The following is a 19,920-nucleotide window of genomic DNA, read 5'->3' as shown; positions in this document are numbered from 1 at the left end:
AAAAAATTCTATCAAATGATACCTAAAAAAATAAGAAATAATGCAAGTATAAATGGATATTTAATAAAAAAAATATGTTAGGGCTCATTTCGACCCCGCTGAACCAGCATTTAAATACTCAAATATAAAAAAGAGTAATCCATTTTGCAAACAGTTTCTTAATAAATGCATGTTAAGACCAGTGTAGAAAGATTTTATTCCCTCTAGCTTGAAAATATTAACTACTACATTTAAGAAGCCATAATTCTTCATTTGAACTTGTTGCCTCATTTTGATTGTATATAAAGGATACGTAAACATAACAGCAATGAATTTTGATGTGACTCCATATAAAAATGGTAAAGTGTTGCCTAATGTGTTTAATGAAATGTGTATATTTTTTTCCTTAAGCTCATTTTTGAAATATTCGGAATTGAAATGATAAGTTAAATATTCATATATGTAGAACTGTATTGCCACGTGAGGAGTTAACAAAATTGAAGTTAAGAAACCCTTATAAAATGAAAATAATTTTTCTTTTTTATATATATTATAAACAAAATGAAAATAATTTTTATAATTGTAAATAATGCTTATGGCATTCTTGCTTTCTTCTCTTTTAAAAAGCCTCAATATTTTGTTACTACAGAGCGGATATTTCAAATACAATAAGTATCTACGAAAAAAAAATTTCCGATGATTGGATATTACTTTTTTCGTCATTTGTTTTCTTTCTAAATTTGATATGGTGTAATATTTGTATAACAAATAATTGTGTACCATTTTCCTTTTTACGCTTTTATTTAAAAATGCTTTCTTATCATTTGTATATACGAGATGGTTGTATTTTTTGCGTGTCCTAATATTTCTATTGTATATATAACTATTTTTGGAACATTTCAACATATTTTTATTCAACAATAATTTTATTTTGTTCCTTGTAACATCCTTCTTTACAAAATTGTTGCCAAAAACTATGAGTAATTTTGCTATATTTGAAAACTTTTTACTAGTACGCATTTTGTTCCTCGATACAAATATGTTGTAATGTTTGCTTGTTATTCTACTTTTATAATTTAAAAATTTGTGGTTTAAATTTATTGTGCATTCTATTTTTGTCTTTACCAGCCAAATTGGATGAAGAATAAATACACTAATGATTGAACTGACACTACTAGTGATAATATAATGATTCATATTTTTAATACTGTTAATTTGCATATCTTTTTTTACACTAGTTGAAGTGTTGTCTTTTTCATTAATTTCTATTTTATTAGACAAATGTGAAATCATAAATTCGTCCTTCCTCTTTTCTTCATCAATATTTTTTTCAAAATAAGAGTTCTCGAATGAGATTTGAACAGCATCACAACTTCCATTTGTTTTGATTTTTCCTGTTTCAACAAGATGATCTGATTCAGAGTTGCAAACAAGGTGTACCACTTCACCTCTACAGTCGTTACTTCTACTGAGGAAGGAATATCTTTTATTATTATTTACGTTATTTACATCATTGAACTGTTGAAATACATAATAATTTAGTGTATCATAAATAAATCGAAAAATTCCATGAGAAGCGCCTGTAGTAATTAACGTAGCTAATAAACCACGATAAACACTTTCTATTTTCTCTTTTTTCAAAATGTAAAATAAATTATACTTGTTATTATAGTAATAGGGATATGAATTCTTGTATACTTTATATATCTGCTTCCTTGTTCTTATTATGTCCAATGGATGTAGGACTGACAACACGAGAGCAGAAGAAATCATAAAGTTTAATGTTCTTGTCTTTACCTTTTTATTCCCATCTTGGTTGTTATTTATATCATCGTTAATAGCAGCATACTTTTCATCAATATTTTTGCAATCTTTATTAAAATAAGTTGTGATATTTTTCCAGAAATTATTTCCCATACATTTTATGTCCATATTAGTCTATATTAACATTTTTGTTTTTGTTTTTGTTTTTTTGTTCAGAAATTTATTGGCTGTTCATTCTGAGAAAGCGAAAGAAGCACATGGCTATTTCATAGTTGCTTCGGTAGCTATATTATTTCCTTCTTTACTTATGTGCTTTTTTTCTATTGATTTATTCTTCTGTTTTTTCTGTTGATTTTTTCTTCTGTGTTTGCTGTTGATTTATTCTTCTGTTTTTTCTGTTGATTTTTTCTTCTGTGTTTGCTGTTGCTTTTTTCTTCTGTGTTTGCTGTTGCTTTTTTCTTCTGTGTTTGCTGTTGCTTTTTTCTTCTGTGTTTGCTGTTGCTTTTTTATTCTGTGTTTGCTGTTGATTTTTTCTTACGTTATTTCTGTTGATTTTTTCTTACGTTATTTCTGTTGATTATTTTCCACGCCTTTTTCACATGGTAAGAAAATATTTCCCTACCTTTTCAAATTATGCGACATAAAAAAAGCGAACTACGTATCGACGTGTTTGTTTTGTGAACATTTTCTCCATTATAAATACGTCTTAAAGGTTAAAAGGAGCTGAGACGTTCAAAGATGAATTAGGGTGTGTTATCTAATAAACATTATCTAACAAATAATATGTGCGAGAAAAAAAAAAAAAAGAAAATGCACAAAAGAAGGAATAAGAAAATGTTCGTTAAAAGCACATAAAAAAAAAAAAAAAAAAAAAAAAAAAATGTGGCAAAAGTGCGAGAGAAATAGTTTACCATAAAGGCACAAAATATTTAGTGTGCAATCAAAAATGCAATGCTTATAGGAAAAAGCATGCGATAAAAAAAAGTAGGGAGAAAAAGTGGGAATACAGGCAAAGTAGGGAGAAATTTTTTATATCCCTTTTTCAGTTAATTTATAGGCACTAACACGGAGGAAGGTATTTTAGTTATTTTTTTTCAGTACACAACCTTTTACTCCATTTATGTGAAGACTTGTAAAATAGAGTACGTTAAGAAAAATAAAAAGCAAAATTCTTAAATTAATTATATAGGGCAAATTTTCTCAAATGTGGAGAACAAGCGGAAACCAGAATTGTTTTTCTCCCTTTGTATCGTGGCACACTCATTGCGCATAAATGTAGGGAACAAAAAAAGTATATGCCACATATATATATTATTTCATACATTTTCACCTTAAAGGTTTCCCATTTCAAATATTGTTATTAAGAGCTTACGAATTTGTAATTTACTTGAGTATTTTTACAAATTATTCTACGAAATATAAGAAGAAAATATGGATACAAATTTTTATAGATAAAAACGTATATCTATTTTTTTTTTTTTTTTTTTTTTTTTTTTTTTTCTTTGTTTTTCAAATGTTTAAAACACACCTTTTATATTCGCAAAGCATGCCTAATACACATGCTTAAATCAAGTGCTTATAAAACCTTATGCTTAAAACATTTGACAGAATTATTACTTAACCTTAATATGTATGACCTAACACTACATTGCTTTGCTTACATTTTTTGTGTTTCATAATTTTACCATGATGATGAGCTAAACGCTATTCTTTCACATTTTTCTATTCTTCAATTCTTTTTTTTTTTTTTTTTTTTTCACTTTACTAAAGATATAAAAATTGTTTTAAAAAAAAAAAAAATAGATGATATAAGATTTCCTCACCAAGTTGTAAAGTTGTTCATTTGTAATATGGAGATATAACTATGTTTTATACCATATAATTGAAAAATAATTTTCTAAAAATGTTGTTCAATTTTTTTATCTGCTTTGTAGCACTTTTAACGAAATTAACATTTGAAAAACATACACCATATTCGAACGTTGCACCTTTAATTGGTCACGTAAATTATATCATACCTACATTAAATTTCATAAACAATTTTGTTATAATTTCAAGTTTTAATGGCAATGTGGGCTTGCTAAATTATAAAACAGGTTAGAGCTCCATTTACAGCGTATGGGAAGAGCACCCAGAGACCTATTATCAATTGCTGTCCTTCCGCGCGGCACCCCCTATTTACACCTTTGCATGTGTACACACAATCTGTAACACAATTTGTAACGATGTTTACTTCATGACTATACAAATGTGTTTTTAATTTTCTAAATTTGCACAAGAACATACACATGGATGTGCAGAAGAAATTTACATTGCGCTTATTACACACTTACACACACCATGATTCACCACCAACAAAACGCGAACTGCCCATTTGTGTTTTTACCCATGTTTTGTATAAACAAAATAAGTGATATATGAATTTCTGTTCCTTTTTTATGCCTCCAATGGCGTCTGTCTATTTAGGTACACTGGATTATGTGAAAAATCATGGAGAAAATGAGAAAATAAAAAAACTATATGGAGATGACAATCATGCAGCTGTGCTGATTTATAAAGGCTCTTTGGAAGAAAATGATGTAATTGGAAATCATAAGAATAATGAGGATTTCTATTGTTATGTTAATGTGTACAATACTGTTTATTCCCACCTGTTGAGCTCTTTTGAGTATAGGAACGAAATAATTAATGATTTTTTTATTAAAGACGATAAAATATTTATGCATCTTAATAACAAAATAGATATAGGAAATATAACCAATAACAGATTGTTTTCATTAAATTTCAAAGAACTAAATGTGAACTGTATTTATTCGAAAATTATAGGAGAAAATAATTTGAAGATCACTTTGTTTTATGTAGATGCAGAATTTTGGGGACACATAGTAAATGTAAATATTTTAAAGAAGAGTATTGAAAATTCCATTAAAATTACTGAATTTAAACTAAATGATAAAATTGTTAATTATATTAATATTGTCAAAAACAAAACTGTCCTAGTCATATATAATAAGGAATTCCTTCATTGGATAGAATTACTAAATGAAGAAAATAAATATCACTACGGATTTGTACCAATAGGTGAGTCATCTGGAGAGGTGAAGGTCGATAAGAAAGAACCCCAGGATGAAAAGAGGCATATAGAAACGAGAGAGAACAATGAACGTATAACTGAACCAATCTCATCACATGCAATGGGAAAATGTAAACTCTTTAGAGATGATGGTATGGAGCAATGGAACACGGAGAATTACTTCATTGTTCGCTTGCAGGAAACACAATTTGTGTACATGTATAATGATAATAAAATGAATTTAATAAAAGAGAAAGATAAGAACGAAATCATAGGGTACTATATGAATCAGTATAACGAAAAGGATATGATATTTGCAGAAGATAAGGGCAACAAAATATTTATTAAAAAAGCTGGTAGTGAAGGAGAACCCCCTCTAAATGTTTTACACAAAAGTGATAATGTGTATTATAAGGGAGAAATGATAATTGGGATATATAATAAGGAAGAAAATTCAAATTATTATTTTAGTGTATATAATGATGCATCCCTCACTGTGTATAAGAATAATGACGTGTGTTACTCGAGAGAAGAATCGCTAGCATATATAGAACAGTTGAATTTTTACAATTTTCAACATTTGAAAAAAAAAAAAAAAAAAACGAATCATTCATATAATACTAAACAATTTGATTTAATGAATGAGTTGGATAGTTATATAAAAGATAAAATACATTCATTTAATAAGCCATTTCTGGAAGATGTTGTAAAAAAAAAAGCAGAAAATTCCTTATTGCCATTTAACTTTTTTTATTTATCATATGAGGACAAAATGAATTTGCTAAATATTTGTATGGAAAAAAAGAAAAAAAATGATTCCCTAATTAACTATGGAATGGAAGGGAAGGTTTCATACAGTAAGGATAGCCAGGGAAATACGAACAGCAAAAAAGGGAATGAACACAAATCAAATTTAATGAATAATATGATTAAAGATGCATTTACAAAATATGAACAAAGTCAAAGTGGTAAGTATGCAGGTAGTTCATTAGCCCTTGTGTCCACAAGCAACAATTTGATATTTGCCATACATCTTTATACTGGTCTTATACTATATAAAATTGATGGGAATAAATTTAAAGTTTCAAAGGAAATATTTTCTCCCAAAATATATTATGAAAGCCCATTTAGTCTAAATAAGGACAACTGGTCTGAATTAGACAATGGGAAGAAATTAATATTTTTGAATAATCAAAAGGGGCATGATGCAACAGAGGGGAAGAAAAATGAAATTACAAATGAAGGAAGTAGTAAGGATGTTCTAAATTACAGCAATGATGTGCACTTATTTAAAAGTTTCACCAAAGATACTGCAATTGCAATTTTTAAAAATGACAAAATTTCGCACATAGTTATATTTGATATATTAAGTGGAGATATTATTTTTGAAAAGAAAATCGAATCCTTTGAAATTAAAAATTTTTTTATTGACAGAAAAAACTCGTCCATTTTGGCAATGGACAATTTTCTCAATGTGAAGATAATTCCTCTTATGAAGGGAAAAGGTGCAGATGTAGAAATAGCTGATGGCGTAGATGCCATTCCTGGATTGGAAAATGATTTATTTTTTTATCGCATGAATGAATCGAACAGTTTGATTGAAGGGTTCAAATTAATTAGTAGTTCTCCCAGAAAAAAAGAAGAAAAAGAAGGAGTGGAGTTAATTCGAATATATTCCATAAATTTAAATAATGAAAAACTTGAAGTTTTTTCAAAATCGATAACAAAGAAGGATATGTTTTATCCAATTAAAATTAACAAGGACGCTTCCATATGCTACAAATACGTGAGTGACAATATAATATCATATATAACAAGCACGAACCAGAAGAAGAATATAATATACACTTTATATATAATTGATGGCATTACTGGTGATCTTATTTTTTCAAAAATGTTGGACAAGCACACGAATCCACCCTTTCACCTAATGATTAGTGAAAATCATGTTATTTTAAACTATTTTAATGTAAACTTAAAAAAATATATAATTCAAATCATTGAAATATTGTTAGATAAAAGAGATCCAGGATTTTTTAATTTAATAACGTCTAAAAAGGAAAAAATTGTTGATCTATTTGATCAAAAAAAGAAAATCATAGTAAAGGAAAAAAATTACATAATTGAGCATAATATAAAATCTTTTAATTTTACGGAAACGAAAAGAGGAATAACAAATAAACAAATTTTACTTTTACTTGAGTCTAACAAAATAACTTCGCTAAATTTAGGCACTGAAAAAGATCAAAATGTGTACAAAAATTTGAATACATTTATTACACAAACAGATATTTTATACAACTCAAAAGGATTCATATCTAATGAAAGTTTATTAGAATCTACTACGCTTGTATTTTCGTGGGGAAATTATCTCTATTTTACGTGTTATCAGCCTAACGGGTCCTTTGATACTATTGAAAATTTTAACTTACTCGTACTTTTGTTTTTAATCATTTTGGTGTTTATTGGTACATATATATCTTACTTAAAAAGAATAAACAAAACTTTGCATTCTAAGTGGGCATAAGTTCTAGCCATTGCAAAAGAAGGCTGTGATGGGGATAGAATTATTAACTTCCCGCATAAGCAGGATATGTCTCATACGTCCTTAAGTGTTGACCAAAATGCAAACCCAAGAGGGTACGCAAATGTGGATATATATACACACAGCAAAGACGTGTAGGATTTCAAGATGACAGGAGACTTGGATTTTTTTTTTTGAAAAAATTTCTTAATTTTTTTTCCCCAAGCTCTTTTTTCAATTTTTTTTTTTTTAATTTTTTTTCAAAATAATGAATGCTTCACATATTTATTCATTTATTTTATTTTTAGTTAAGTTTATATTTTATTAGATATTTTTTAAAAAAAGCATAGAAAAGAAAAGAAGCTTAACGTTTTAAGTACTTTTTTGTAATTAAAATTTTTTTTTTTTTTTCATTTATTTTATATTTTACGCTCCCTTTTAAATCAATAATGCATGTGCATGTTCGTGTGTGCGCTTTTTACCCTGATTGAGAAATGGAATAACCAATATTTATTTGTTATTCCTATTCCTTCAAATGAACCTTTCGGTGAATTGTAAGGTCACTCATATATATGTTTGTATACTTATATTATATTTGTTCGTTTGTTTATGTATATAAAACGGCAAACATTTTTTTTTTTTTTACCCCCCCCCCCCCTCCTCTATTTTTACCTATTTTTATTTATGCAATTACATTTCAAACTATAAACGCTATCTAAAAAAGATGCTCAATATGTATGCTGAAAGCTTACAACTTTTATGTAAGTACAATTCTTTTCATTAAAAATGTGGTGGAGAAAAAAAGCTCCCCTACCTCACCCAATTTTTTTTTTATATCATTAATAACATTTTGTTTTATGTTATCCCCTCCCCCCCTTATACTTGTGATGGATGAATATATTTTTTTGAAAATTTAATTAGGAGAAAGATTAAGTCACCCATATATATATGGTCATAAGAGCCGCTACCACACCTTTCATATAATTACGTATACGGTTTAAAAACACATAAATGTGATCAAATCGGGGAAAAAATGCGATAAGAATGATAGGATTAAGTGAAATTTGTCCTTCCTACGAGTGTTAATACAAAATGAGGTATATTTTCATATGAAGGAATAATTGTATTAAACACTTGACATTATGTTCAATAATTTTGTAATCAAACTAAGGCAACAATTCCCATAAATGTTTAATGAAGGAAAAACATTTTTTCGCCTTGGTTAATTTGAAAAGAAGACAAAGTAATTTTAGTATTATTAAAATTTTCTAGAATTTCTTGTTTCCGTCGACTTGGTTCCCTTATAATGTTTAACATATTTGTGCATTCTCTATCCTTTCACACGCATTAAATTGATGTGTGAATAAAATTTTTATGGATATAAGGGAAATGTCACTTTACACACTTGCTCATTCAATCTTTTTTAAGTGTACATGGGTATATTATAAATGAGTGAATATATGGGTTTTCCCAAAATTTACACATATACATAACTAAATAAGATTTTTTGTTAATATGGTGCATACTTATTATCAAATTTATATAGGTGTAAACACGAATAAAGCATGAATTTGAAAAATTTTCAAAGGAGAATCACCCTACAAAATATGCAGCATTTATGAATTGGAATTCGTGATAATTATTATGGAAGAAATGTGTTCTGCTTCATGTATATAAATAGTAAAAATGTTTCTTGTAGGGGTAGTGGATAATGGTTATAAAAAAGGGTAAAACTTTTTGCACTTCTCATTTTACGTATGCGCTCATTGCTCATTTAATGCTTTGGTTTTTATTTCCACCATCGTTTGCACGTTTCCCACTTTTATTCATTTTTATTTTTTTTTTTAACAATTTTATTAAAAACATTTACATGAATGATTATGTTAATAAAAGGAAGAGGGTAAAAGCTACTTTCGGAGAAATTCATTATCACAGAAAGTGAAAGAAGTGGGACGTTTATTTATTTTACTAATGTAGGACGGTATATAATCCTAAATTGTTTTACATATGCGCTTTTCTCAGACGCACCTTTTTAGGTATTCTTTGAAGGGTTTATTAATGATTCTCTTATGAAAATGCACAAGTATATTATAAAAACTATATACATATATATATATATATATATATACACATAAAATACATATTAATCATATGGGATACATTGTGAACTGCCATTTAGCTCTAAAGTGAAAAGGTGCATGCATTAATTTATTTTAATTACGAATGAGCTTGTGCTCATTTGCTTTTTCCTCTCCACTGTGCAAGTTTTTTTTTTTTATGTTTTTTGTTAAATTTTTTTTTTCTGTTTTGACGGGTAAGAAAGCTTGTAATTTATAAAACTTATCAAATTTTATTTGTGATACAAAAAGGATGGAAACAAAATTTTGGGGAAATGACGAACTGAAAAAATTCATTGTGAAATAAAAAAATAAAAAAAAAGAAAAAAGAAAAAGTGGTTAAATGGTTGAATATTTATTAAATGGTCGTTCCACTCTGTAGTTTTTTCATCATAAAACTTAAGTGCAAACTTTTTTTAAAAGTTTGGATATTTTTATTGCGTTTTATGTGTTTTTTTTGATTCAAAAATGTCAAAAAGCTTTTTATTCATATCATATTGGTCAAAATAACAAAAAAAAAATAATAATAATAAACCTGAATAAAAAGAAGAGGAAGCTAAAAAAAATCAGAAATGTAAAAAAAAAAAAAAAGGAAAAGGAAAAAGCAAAAAGGAAAAAAAAAAAAAAAAAAAAAAAAAAAAAAAAAAGCAAAAAGAAAAAAGAAAGAAAAAAAAAAAGAATTTTTTTTTTTTTTCATTGCATATATTAATAAAAAAAATGGCACGATAGGTACTGTTTATGTGATACATTTAATAATGAAAAGAAATCCTCACATCAAAATGTAAATATTTCTTTTAAAATATGAGAATGTGATATATATACGTTTATGTATTACATATATTTACACGTATATATATGTACATGTGCTACTGCTGCCTTTCGTTATTACAATTCCCCGAAGTAAATTGCTTGCTCATTCATCAATTTACATGTAATATATCTATTCTTCCAATAATGCCAAATTCTTAAAACCCTCTTCTTTTTATATTTTATTCATTTTTGGCATTTATAAAAAAGTGAAAAAAAAAAAAAAAAAAAAGAAATTTTAATTTTTGCTTGACTTACATATTTTATACGAGCATATTTTTTTTTTTTTTTTTTTTTTTTTACATGATTAAATGTTTTAATAGAGAAATAAGCATTAAATTGAAAATGATATTTCTTGTACAATTTTTGCGTAAATTTAGTAACACTAGCATTATATTACCTATTAACAAAGTAGTATAAAAAATATGAACTAAAAAAACATACAAATGGAAAACAAAGTTATTACATACCCATACATTTATACATATGCATAATATTTTTCATGGCACATTGACTACTTTTAAATGTATAGTTTTCCATTACATATATCTTGTGAAAACTGTGAAATGTTTATATGTACATATGCGCATAAGTTATATGTACACATTATGTACGTATATACAAATATATATACATGTTCATGTGCGTACGTACACGAGCAAAATACACACACGAATACTTAGTTCAAACAAGGGCATGGCATACCTAACGGGAGGGGCTTTTATTTTTTAGCCCTTTTTACATTTATATATGTATACATGTGTACGTGTACGCATATACATATATATATAGAGAGAAATACTAAACGGGGAGATAGTATACATGTTTGATGAAAACTATTAAGGGTATTTTTATATATGAAAAGGCCATAAAAGAGAAAAAAAAAAAAAACATAGTAAAAACAAGAAAAAAAAAAAAAAAAAAACGGGAAAAAGGAAAACGAATCAAATGTTTTGAAATAAGCATTGGATTTTTTTAAAATTTACCACAATGAAAAGAAAAGAAAAAATATTTATAATTTGACACAATAGTCATTATGTTTTTACAAAGGCCTATGAAGCTTCATACACAAGTAAACATATGAGTGTGCATGAGTGTGGATATACACACACATATATATGCATATATATGTATAAATTTATTTCCTCCAGCGAGAGTATTTCCATATATGCCCCATTATGCTTGTACACTTCTAAAGATACATTCATATATGTACAACCATAAACACACATCCATGCATATGAAATCAGGCATGCATCCCTCCCAGATATGTACTTTCACACACGCGTATATGTATAGTTACACAATACATAAGCATCAATCACCGATCATTCCCCTTTTTTGCAATTTATGTTTCCTAGTTCCAACACATACCACCATTTTGTTCGCTTGATTATTTGTTAACTACGATGGAAATAAAATATTTTTGCCATTAACGAATATTAGTGTTTTAAAATATTTTTTATTAAAGAAAATCAAAACATTTCTAGTATGTATTGTTGTGTCATACATATGAATAAATACATGTAAATTTGAATAAATGTGTAAAAACGTGCATATATGAACGAACATGCATAAATGCACGAAGAAACATTTTGAAAGAATTTCCATTTTTGTTATTATTATTATTTTTTTTTTAGTAAAAAAGAAGAAACATAACAAACTTTTTTTTTTTTTTTTTTTTTTTTGGAAAAAACGATTTCTGATGCATTCTTATTGTTCAAAATTTTTGGACAAGCAGAAAAAAAAAAAAAAAAAAAAAGTGCATAGTTTTTGATCCTTGTATTGTTTTACAACTTACGTATTGTGTAAAATAATTAGTAAGCATAAAATACAGAAAAGAAAAACAGTAACTTTTTACTGCAACGAGTTCACAGAATATCGAAAAAAAAATTACAAAAAATTTAATGCTTACCCAAGAATTGTGAAACTAGAACCCGCATTTTCACACATAACAAATTAGAGGCATCTTATATGTAGTGCACATGTGAGTATTCACATAGGCACACCCTTTTTTTTGGGAGCATGAAGATACAAGCTTATGTATGTATGTTCTCATAAACAAATAGTATACATATATACCTACACTCATAATATAAAAGCATGCTTAGAAATGCACAGATGTGCATATATATGCATAAACATGTATGCAAACGCACGAACTCGTATATACATGAAAAAACGACTGATAGAAGTGGCAATTGCTTTAAACTTATTTGAATTGGGTTAAAATTTCACATGAATAGTATGTAAAAAAGGGGGAAACAAGAAGTAGATACAACAATCGCAAAGGTATCATCAAGGGAAGCAACGAACATTAAATCGTGAAGGAAGTTATTACAAGAAAATTAGGAGAGAAGTCATCGAAGAAGCTTTAAATGCATCATAAAATATAAATTTCTACATATCATACATGGATGAGAGAACGAATATCGTAGACGTATGGGCAAATAACTTAGAGGAGGAATTTGAACGAATAAGGGATGTGGTCGAAAGTCATCCCTATGTTGCTATTGACACTGAATTTCCAGGAATTGTAGCTAGGCCAACAGGAAATGTAGTAGATTACAATTATCAAACAATAAAATGTAACGTGGATTTGTTAAAAGTTATACAGTTAGGTGTTACCTTTTCTAATGGGAAAGGGGAATTGCCGAAGGTATCAACATGGCAATTCAATTTTAAGTTTGATCTTGATAGTGACATGTATGCACAAAATTCGATAGACTTTTTAAAATTGAGTGGAATAAATTTTGAAAAACATCAATCCTTAGGTATTGAATTATTGCATTTTGGTGAAGTTATCATGTCTTCAGGTTTAGTAATGAATGAAGATGTTAAGTGGATATCGTTTCACGGATGTTATGATTTTGCTTATCTGTTAAAAATATTAACGTGTTGTGCTTTACCACATAATGAAGTTGCATTTTTTGATTTATTGAACGATTTTTTCCCCTCCCTTTATGATATAAAATATTTATTATTGAATTTGAATATTAAGCAATTAAGTCGAACTTATTCATTACAAAAAATTAGCGAAATTTTAAGTGTAAAAAGAATAGGAAGACAACATCAGGCAGGTTCAGATTCTTTAGTTACTTGTAAAACATTTTTTAAATTATTAGAACTTTATTTTGATAACAAAATAGATGATAAAAAATATGCCGGAGTTATATATGGATTGGGGTCAACTATAAAAAATTACAACCCTAAATTGGAGGATAATAATCAGCACAAATCCAATAACACGAATCATAATAACAATAATTACATTAAAAATTATAGTACACATGGTGGATCAAATTGGGGAGGAGGAGGTTCCTATGGATGCAGTTATCACAGTGATAATAATGAGATTGAAGAAAGAAATAAAGAAAGCAATAATCAAATGCATATGGAAGGTAAACATTGCATGCTCCATACACATAATAACCACATGTTAAGCAAATATCTTGAAAATAAGGATTATCAAATAAGTTTCAGCAAAGATGCTGTAAAAGGTAATATTAAAAGTGACATGTTACACAATTTGTATGCAAATATGAATCAAAATAATTACAACACAATTGCAAATGTTGGAAATATGGTTTCTACGAAGATTAACAATGGTACTTATGACAATGTTTCTACTCATAACCAAGGACTTGTAAAACACAACAATCCACAGTTAAATAATATTAATTCAGTTAATGATAAAACTATGCGGATTCTTGCAAATAGTGAATCCCATTTAAATAATCCCAACGGTGTCGACAATATTATAAATAATATAAACAGCAAAAACAACACGAAAGGTAGTGGAAAGAATGACAATAAAAGTGAAGTTAAGAATGATGGAAAAGGGGAAAATATAAGTGACGGAAAGGGTAACTCCAAAAATAGCAATAAGCATAATAGCAAGAATAATGGGAAGAATAACGGAAATAGTGGCAATCACAGCAATGGAAGTAGTAAGAACAGCAGTAATAGCGGAGGAAATAGTGGATGCAATAGTAGCTTCCACAATGGAGGACATAATAATAGCAATAATAATAATAATAGTAACCAAAACAATGGACATAATGGAGGAAATGGTAATACCCATGGTAATAATACCAAAGGAAATAGCAAAAGCAAAGGAAACAACAGTAACATTAAAAGCAACAATAATTCAAGAGAATTCATTAACAATTCAGGGAATATTAACAAGAACAGTTTAGAGACTAATCCGAAGTTGATAAAAAATATTTTTAATGATATCCCTCAGAACCCAAACAGTTGTAATTTAAGTATCGATATGAATGGAATAAACAATAGTAGTGAACATATGAAAAACACAAATGGAGTTAACATTAGTCGTAATTTAACGAATCTCAATGGAAGTACTATTAATTATAATAACCCCAATACGAATATAAATAGCTTAAAGAATTCTTCCTTGTTAAGTAATCTGAACAGTTTTAATGGTTTAAATAGTAACATAAATATGAGTGGTAAAAACATCGTAGCAGATAAAAGTTGTATAAATGGGAAAATTGGACAAGTTAGTATGAGCAACAGAAATAGCAACATGATGCCAAATAACGTAAATATAGGATCTAATGGTATGATATTTTCTAGCACGAATAACTGCTTTTCCGTTAATAACATGTGTATAAATAATTTAAGTAGCAATATCAATGTTAACAACTCATCTGCAATTAATAATGGAAATATAAATTTTAAAGTAGGTAGTGGTATTTGTGGTGTTAACAACAACAGGGGTAGCTTCAATAGTTATAGTACAAACGAGGGGAATACAAGGAAAAATGAGTCAACGAAGAGTTCAAACATTTTAGAAGAAAATGTTATGAATTCTATTAAAGGTTCTTCCTTTGAATCGGACAGCAACTCTATCACGCGAAGTGGTGCATCGACAAGCAGCATTTATACACCCATTGTAAATTACTGTAATTATGCGAACGTATATAATAATAGTAGTTGTAGTGGGAGTAACAAGAACTGTGACATAGGAAGTGGTATCAGCAGTGGAAGCTGTAACAACAGTGGTAATGGTAACAGTAAAAGTAGCAATAAGAGCAAGAACAATAGCAACATCGGAAACAACAATAAAAATTCTAGTGGTAACAACAATGGCAGTGACTTTTTTTTAAATGATGCAAATTTTGGAACGTGTAATGTCTCGAATAACTCGAATCCCCAAATGAACAATTGCATAAACAATTTTAACATATATCCAATGTCAAACAAATACAACTCCCTTAGTAATTATCCCATAAATGTGAGTAACCTAAATGATAAGGTTAACACAAAGGATTGTGAAACTGATAGCGAAATGTATGATGTTCCAAGAGGTATTCACATCCCGTGTAATGGAAACAACAACAATAAGAACGACGGTTACTGTAACGACAGTGAGCTTATTAGTAGCAAAAATACTCTGAATATAAATTCTATGAATAAAGCAAACATAATGACATCCATGAATTATAGTAAGAATATGTCTTCTAGTAGTTTAAATGTAAATACTAATTTTAAGGGAACTCATAAAAATAACATCCTAATTAATGACACGTCAAATGGTATAATACAGAACGGTAATATATTAACCAAGAATAATGACCTAGGGGTGGTTACTGTTAACAACTATGATGGTATGAACATGTTACTGCAAAATATGAACATGATATGGGAGGATAATAAGGGCAAGGACGAAAAAATTAATACTTTAAATAAAGCAACTATTGCTAATTTCAGTGTTAAACACCCACCACCACCACCACCTCCGCCTCCACCCCCCTCATCATGCAATGTGAGTAATGTAATGAACAGCATGAGTAATAATTTTAGCGTTAGTAACAATACTAATAGTGGAAACAACTGTAACAATAACAATGCCAATTACAGTGCCAATAATACTGGCAGTGGAATTCAGAACAACAATAATGACAAATCGAAAAATAATTCCTTTATAAAAAATTTGAATGCTTCAGCAGCAGGTAACATGAGTAATACAAATGTGAATAACATAACGCATATAATTAATAGCAACGAATCCAAAATGTGCAACATGAATAGTATAGGAAGTAATAATTATGCCGCAAATAATCACGTGACAAAGCATAATTTGAATTCTAATAATTGCAATAACGTAAATGTAAGTACCAAATTAAGTTTTGTTAATATACCTAATCAGAATTATGTTAGTGGCATAAATAAAAGTAATTCGATTGGATCTGTCGGTTCAACTGGCGCTGGAGTCAGCATTAGTGGAGTAGGTTCAATCAGCACAAATATTGTTACACCGTACAATGGAGAAAGTAATAAGAAACCGTTAGATAATAATAATGATATTAGGGGAAACATTAACTTTAATAGGAATAATTCGAATAATCCAAACAAAAATAACAAAAATTTTAGTCAATTAAATAGTATCATCAATAATAACAATGTAAATGAAAAAAATAATAAAAGTAATTCGAAGGAAGGCAATGGTAAAAATTTTGGCCTGATAAGCACTAGTTGTATTTCTGAAAATACTTATAATGCTGATGGAAATACTGTTGTTAATATGGGACAAATTAGTAGCAGCATTAGTAGTAGTATGCACAGTATAAGCTCCAAAAATTCCGGAGAACATGTGAAAGGAAGCAGTAGCACGAATATCAACAACAATGTTAATGGTAGCAATACGAACAGTAACAGTAAAAACAGTAAAGGTGGGAAAAATGGTAGTAAGAGCAACAAAAATAATAAGAACAAAAATAAAAGTACCACCAATGGAATGGGTAATAATGGAAGTAGGAACAACGGAGAAGATAACTGTGGAGGGTATCCACCTTGTGGCAGCAGCCACAGCAACAGCAACAGCAACAATAACAATAACAACTGTACAGGTAGTAGCAGCCCAATTATTAAAAAAAAAAGCAATGAAAATTTTAATGGAGATAAAATAAGCATTAACAGTATCGAACAGAATAATAATTACGGCACAGTTAACCAAAGAAAAAGTGGCAACAAGGATTTTAATAACACTGTAAAAGATGAGGAAGAAAGTTCAAAATTCTCAAGTACAAATCTACAGTCAAATGATGATAAGAAAAATGTTCTTATTGATAAAAATACGTGTAATAATTTTTTAAATAGTATGAATTATTTTAAATCAGATAATTTAAAAATGTACAACAAGGGAGGAATAGGAAATAACACAGAAGCAGGAGTAGGAGCATACAGAAAAAATACTACTCAGCAATTAACACTAAAAAATAACTTCCTCAATAATTCCACATGTGATAGCGAAAGTGGCGGGATGCACAATTTAGGTACAGGAAAAATAAATAATGATTTGAACAAGCATAACATTATAAATTCAAAAAATGTGCAAAATTATGCAAACAATACTAGCTCAGCAGCAGATGGCACTGATATCAACGCGGACATTCACTTCCTAACCAATATGAAGAATAATAAAAACGTGAACAATTACACCGACATTTTACATGGAAACATTAACAACTTCAGCGTGATAAACTTAAGCAAAGTGGGAAACCACTCTAACTCTGTCAAAGACAATGTAGTAGCAACTGTTGGAGGAAATCCCAGCGATCATAACAGCGGTAACAATAGCAGCCACAACAGCAGCAACAATAGCAGCCATAACAGCAGTACCACAGTAGAAAACACAAGCGATAATGGGAGCACCAGTGCAAATGGACACGGTTCGAACAACCTTATAAGCAAAAAAATGAATAAGGAGAGTATAAATATGACAAAGCATTCGATGGTGAATAATATGAATCTTAACAGTATTTATGGGAATAATAAAACTAACACATTTGCTAAAATGGGGATAAATCATAAGGGTGGTAATGTAAGCAACTCGAATTTTTATTTTAACAGTGATTGTTCTATAGCTGATGCAAGCCGAAATCAATTATATTACAATTCTTATATAGAATCGTTTTCTGAAAATGTAACGAACAAATCATTTATACAGAAGAAGAATAATAATAATAATATTACTTCATCCATTTACAGTGATAAAAGGGATGAATCAAACATTATAAGTTACAACTATAGTGACAGTAATTTTGCTGAAAAAAATGCTATCCTTACGGAAAAGTACGAATCAGTCGAATCTACACAAGACAATATGTTTAACAACACAAGTTATGAATTTAAAAATAAAGAACGAAAATTTTTTTTATGACATGTGATATGTTTAGATAGAGAAAATGAAAGGAAAGAAAATAAATTAAACGGTTGAAAACATGTTCCAAAGAGTAGAGAATCCAAGGAGACCTTCTTAAACCGTGTTGTTTAATATAAAATTATTCTTCAATTCTGTAGGAGAAAAAAAAGTTAATTTTTTTTTTTTTTTTTTTTTTTTTTACAATTTTTAATAAATTTATGAAATGCAAACCAAAGAGTGAAGAAATATGTTTTGGAGGAACACTTTTTTTTTTTTTTTTTTTTTTTTTTTTTTTTTATGTAAAATGTTTTCATATATAGCATACACAATACATGTAGTGTATTTGTAATTGCTTGTACAAGTTGTTAAATATATATACCATATATATATATATGTGTATGGATAACAGTTTTACGCACTGCAGAATAAGTGTTATATGCATAAATGTACACACGTATGCGACACATGTTCTGGTATATATGTACATATATATATTTTTTTTATATAATATATTCTTTTAGTCCGCACACGTGCTACAAGTTTATTTAGATTCTAATGAAAAATTAATGAATCTGTTGTTGCATTTATTGATATGTATTCCCATAGTTTTACTTTTATTCTTCGTTAATGTAAGCGTATGCATTTAGCAGGAGGAGGGGGGCAATATATATAAATACTTATACATATATTTTTACATTAATTCCTTGGAATTGAAAAAAAAAATAAAATAAAATGCACGCGTGTATACATATAGCGTCCAATCCTCAATTTGCATGCATACATACACCCCGTGTGTACGTTTTTACATATACACATGCCCCCCTCTAATATATGTTCATATTTACACTTACACATTTATATATATATATATATATATATATATATATATATATATATATATATATACGTGAACAAGCATCACCATCACTCTGTGTACATGGTTATGTGAACCTATAATTTTTTTTAAGTATCAGTGAATATTTTAAAGTTATATACATTAATTCCACTTTATCTGTATCTTCTATTAATTTGTGTGTCATTCTTCGTGTAAATTTAAAATATTTTATTTTTAAAGTGCATGTAAGAGAGTTATATCATTATTTTTTCATCACGAAATGAATGAATTCTATACGTTACGTATACAAAATGTTCCTATCAAAGTTCTATTGTGTTGTGTCAACCCACCTTTTTATACCTATCATTGCTCTAGATTTATCTCGTTACATGTTCGTTTAACCGTTACAGTCATGTCCACATTTACTTGTGCATATTTTTACCCCTTTTTTAATTCTGTCTTTTGTAATAAGAAATTAATGTTTTCATTTCTTATTACATCATTTTTACCTTTTGCTTTTTTTTTTTTTTTTTTTTTTTTCATTTTTTCCTGTTTCTCTTTTCGCACACATAACTTGTAGCGTATTTTTTTTCATCATTTTTACAAAGAATTGTGCGTAGATACATGTTATATTTTTGTATACCCCTTATT

At 28.3% G+C, this 19,920-nt stretch overlaps 3 protein-coding genes across 3 annotated transcripts; 2 read left to right on the top strand and 1 right to left on the bottom strand.

Annotated features, from left to right (window-relative positions):
- Positions 1-84: 84 nt before the first annotated feature.
- On the bottom strand, positions 85-1,911 carry PGO_142840 (mitochondrial carrier protein; the record flags this gene model as incomplete). The annotated part of the gene is made up of 1 exon (XM_028690275.1): positions 85-1,911. One exon carries the CDS (start codon positions 1,909-1,911, stop codon positions 85-87), a length of 1,827 nt encoding a protein of 608 aa, XP_028546076.1.
- Positions 1,912-3,646: 1,735 nt separating this feature from the next.
- Positions 3,647-7,343, top strand: PGO_142830 (hypothetical protein, conserved; the record flags this gene model as incomplete). Its single annotated transcript, XM_028690274.1, has 2 exons — positions 3,647-3,839; positions 4,210-7,343. 2 exons carry the CDS (start codon positions 3,647-3,649, stop codon positions 7,341-7,343), a joined length of 3,327 nt encoding a protein of 1,108 aa, XP_028546075.1.
- Positions 7,344-12,677: 5,334 nt separating this feature from the next.
- Positions 12,678-18,452, top strand: PGO_142820 (CCR4-associated factor 1; the record flags this gene model as incomplete). Its single annotated transcript, XM_028690273.1, has 1 exon — positions 12,678-18,452. The coding sequence occupies one exon, from the start codon at positions 12,678-12,680 to the stop codon at positions 18,450-18,452; it is 5,775 nt and encodes a 1,924-aa protein (XP_028546074.1).
- Between the last annotated feature and the right edge of the window lie 1,468 nt (positions 18,453-19,920).

The sequence above is a fragment of the Plasmodium gonderi genome (assembly GCF_002157705.1).
Source record: "Plasmodium gonderi DNA, contig: Chr14, whole genome shotgun sequence".
Classification (NCBI taxonomy): domain Eukaryota; phylum Apicomplexa; class Aconoidasida; order Haemosporida; family Plasmodiidae; genus Plasmodium; species Plasmodium gonderi.
Note: the sequence above shows the minus strand (reverse complement) of the source record. Positions and strands in the feature narration are given on the sequence as shown.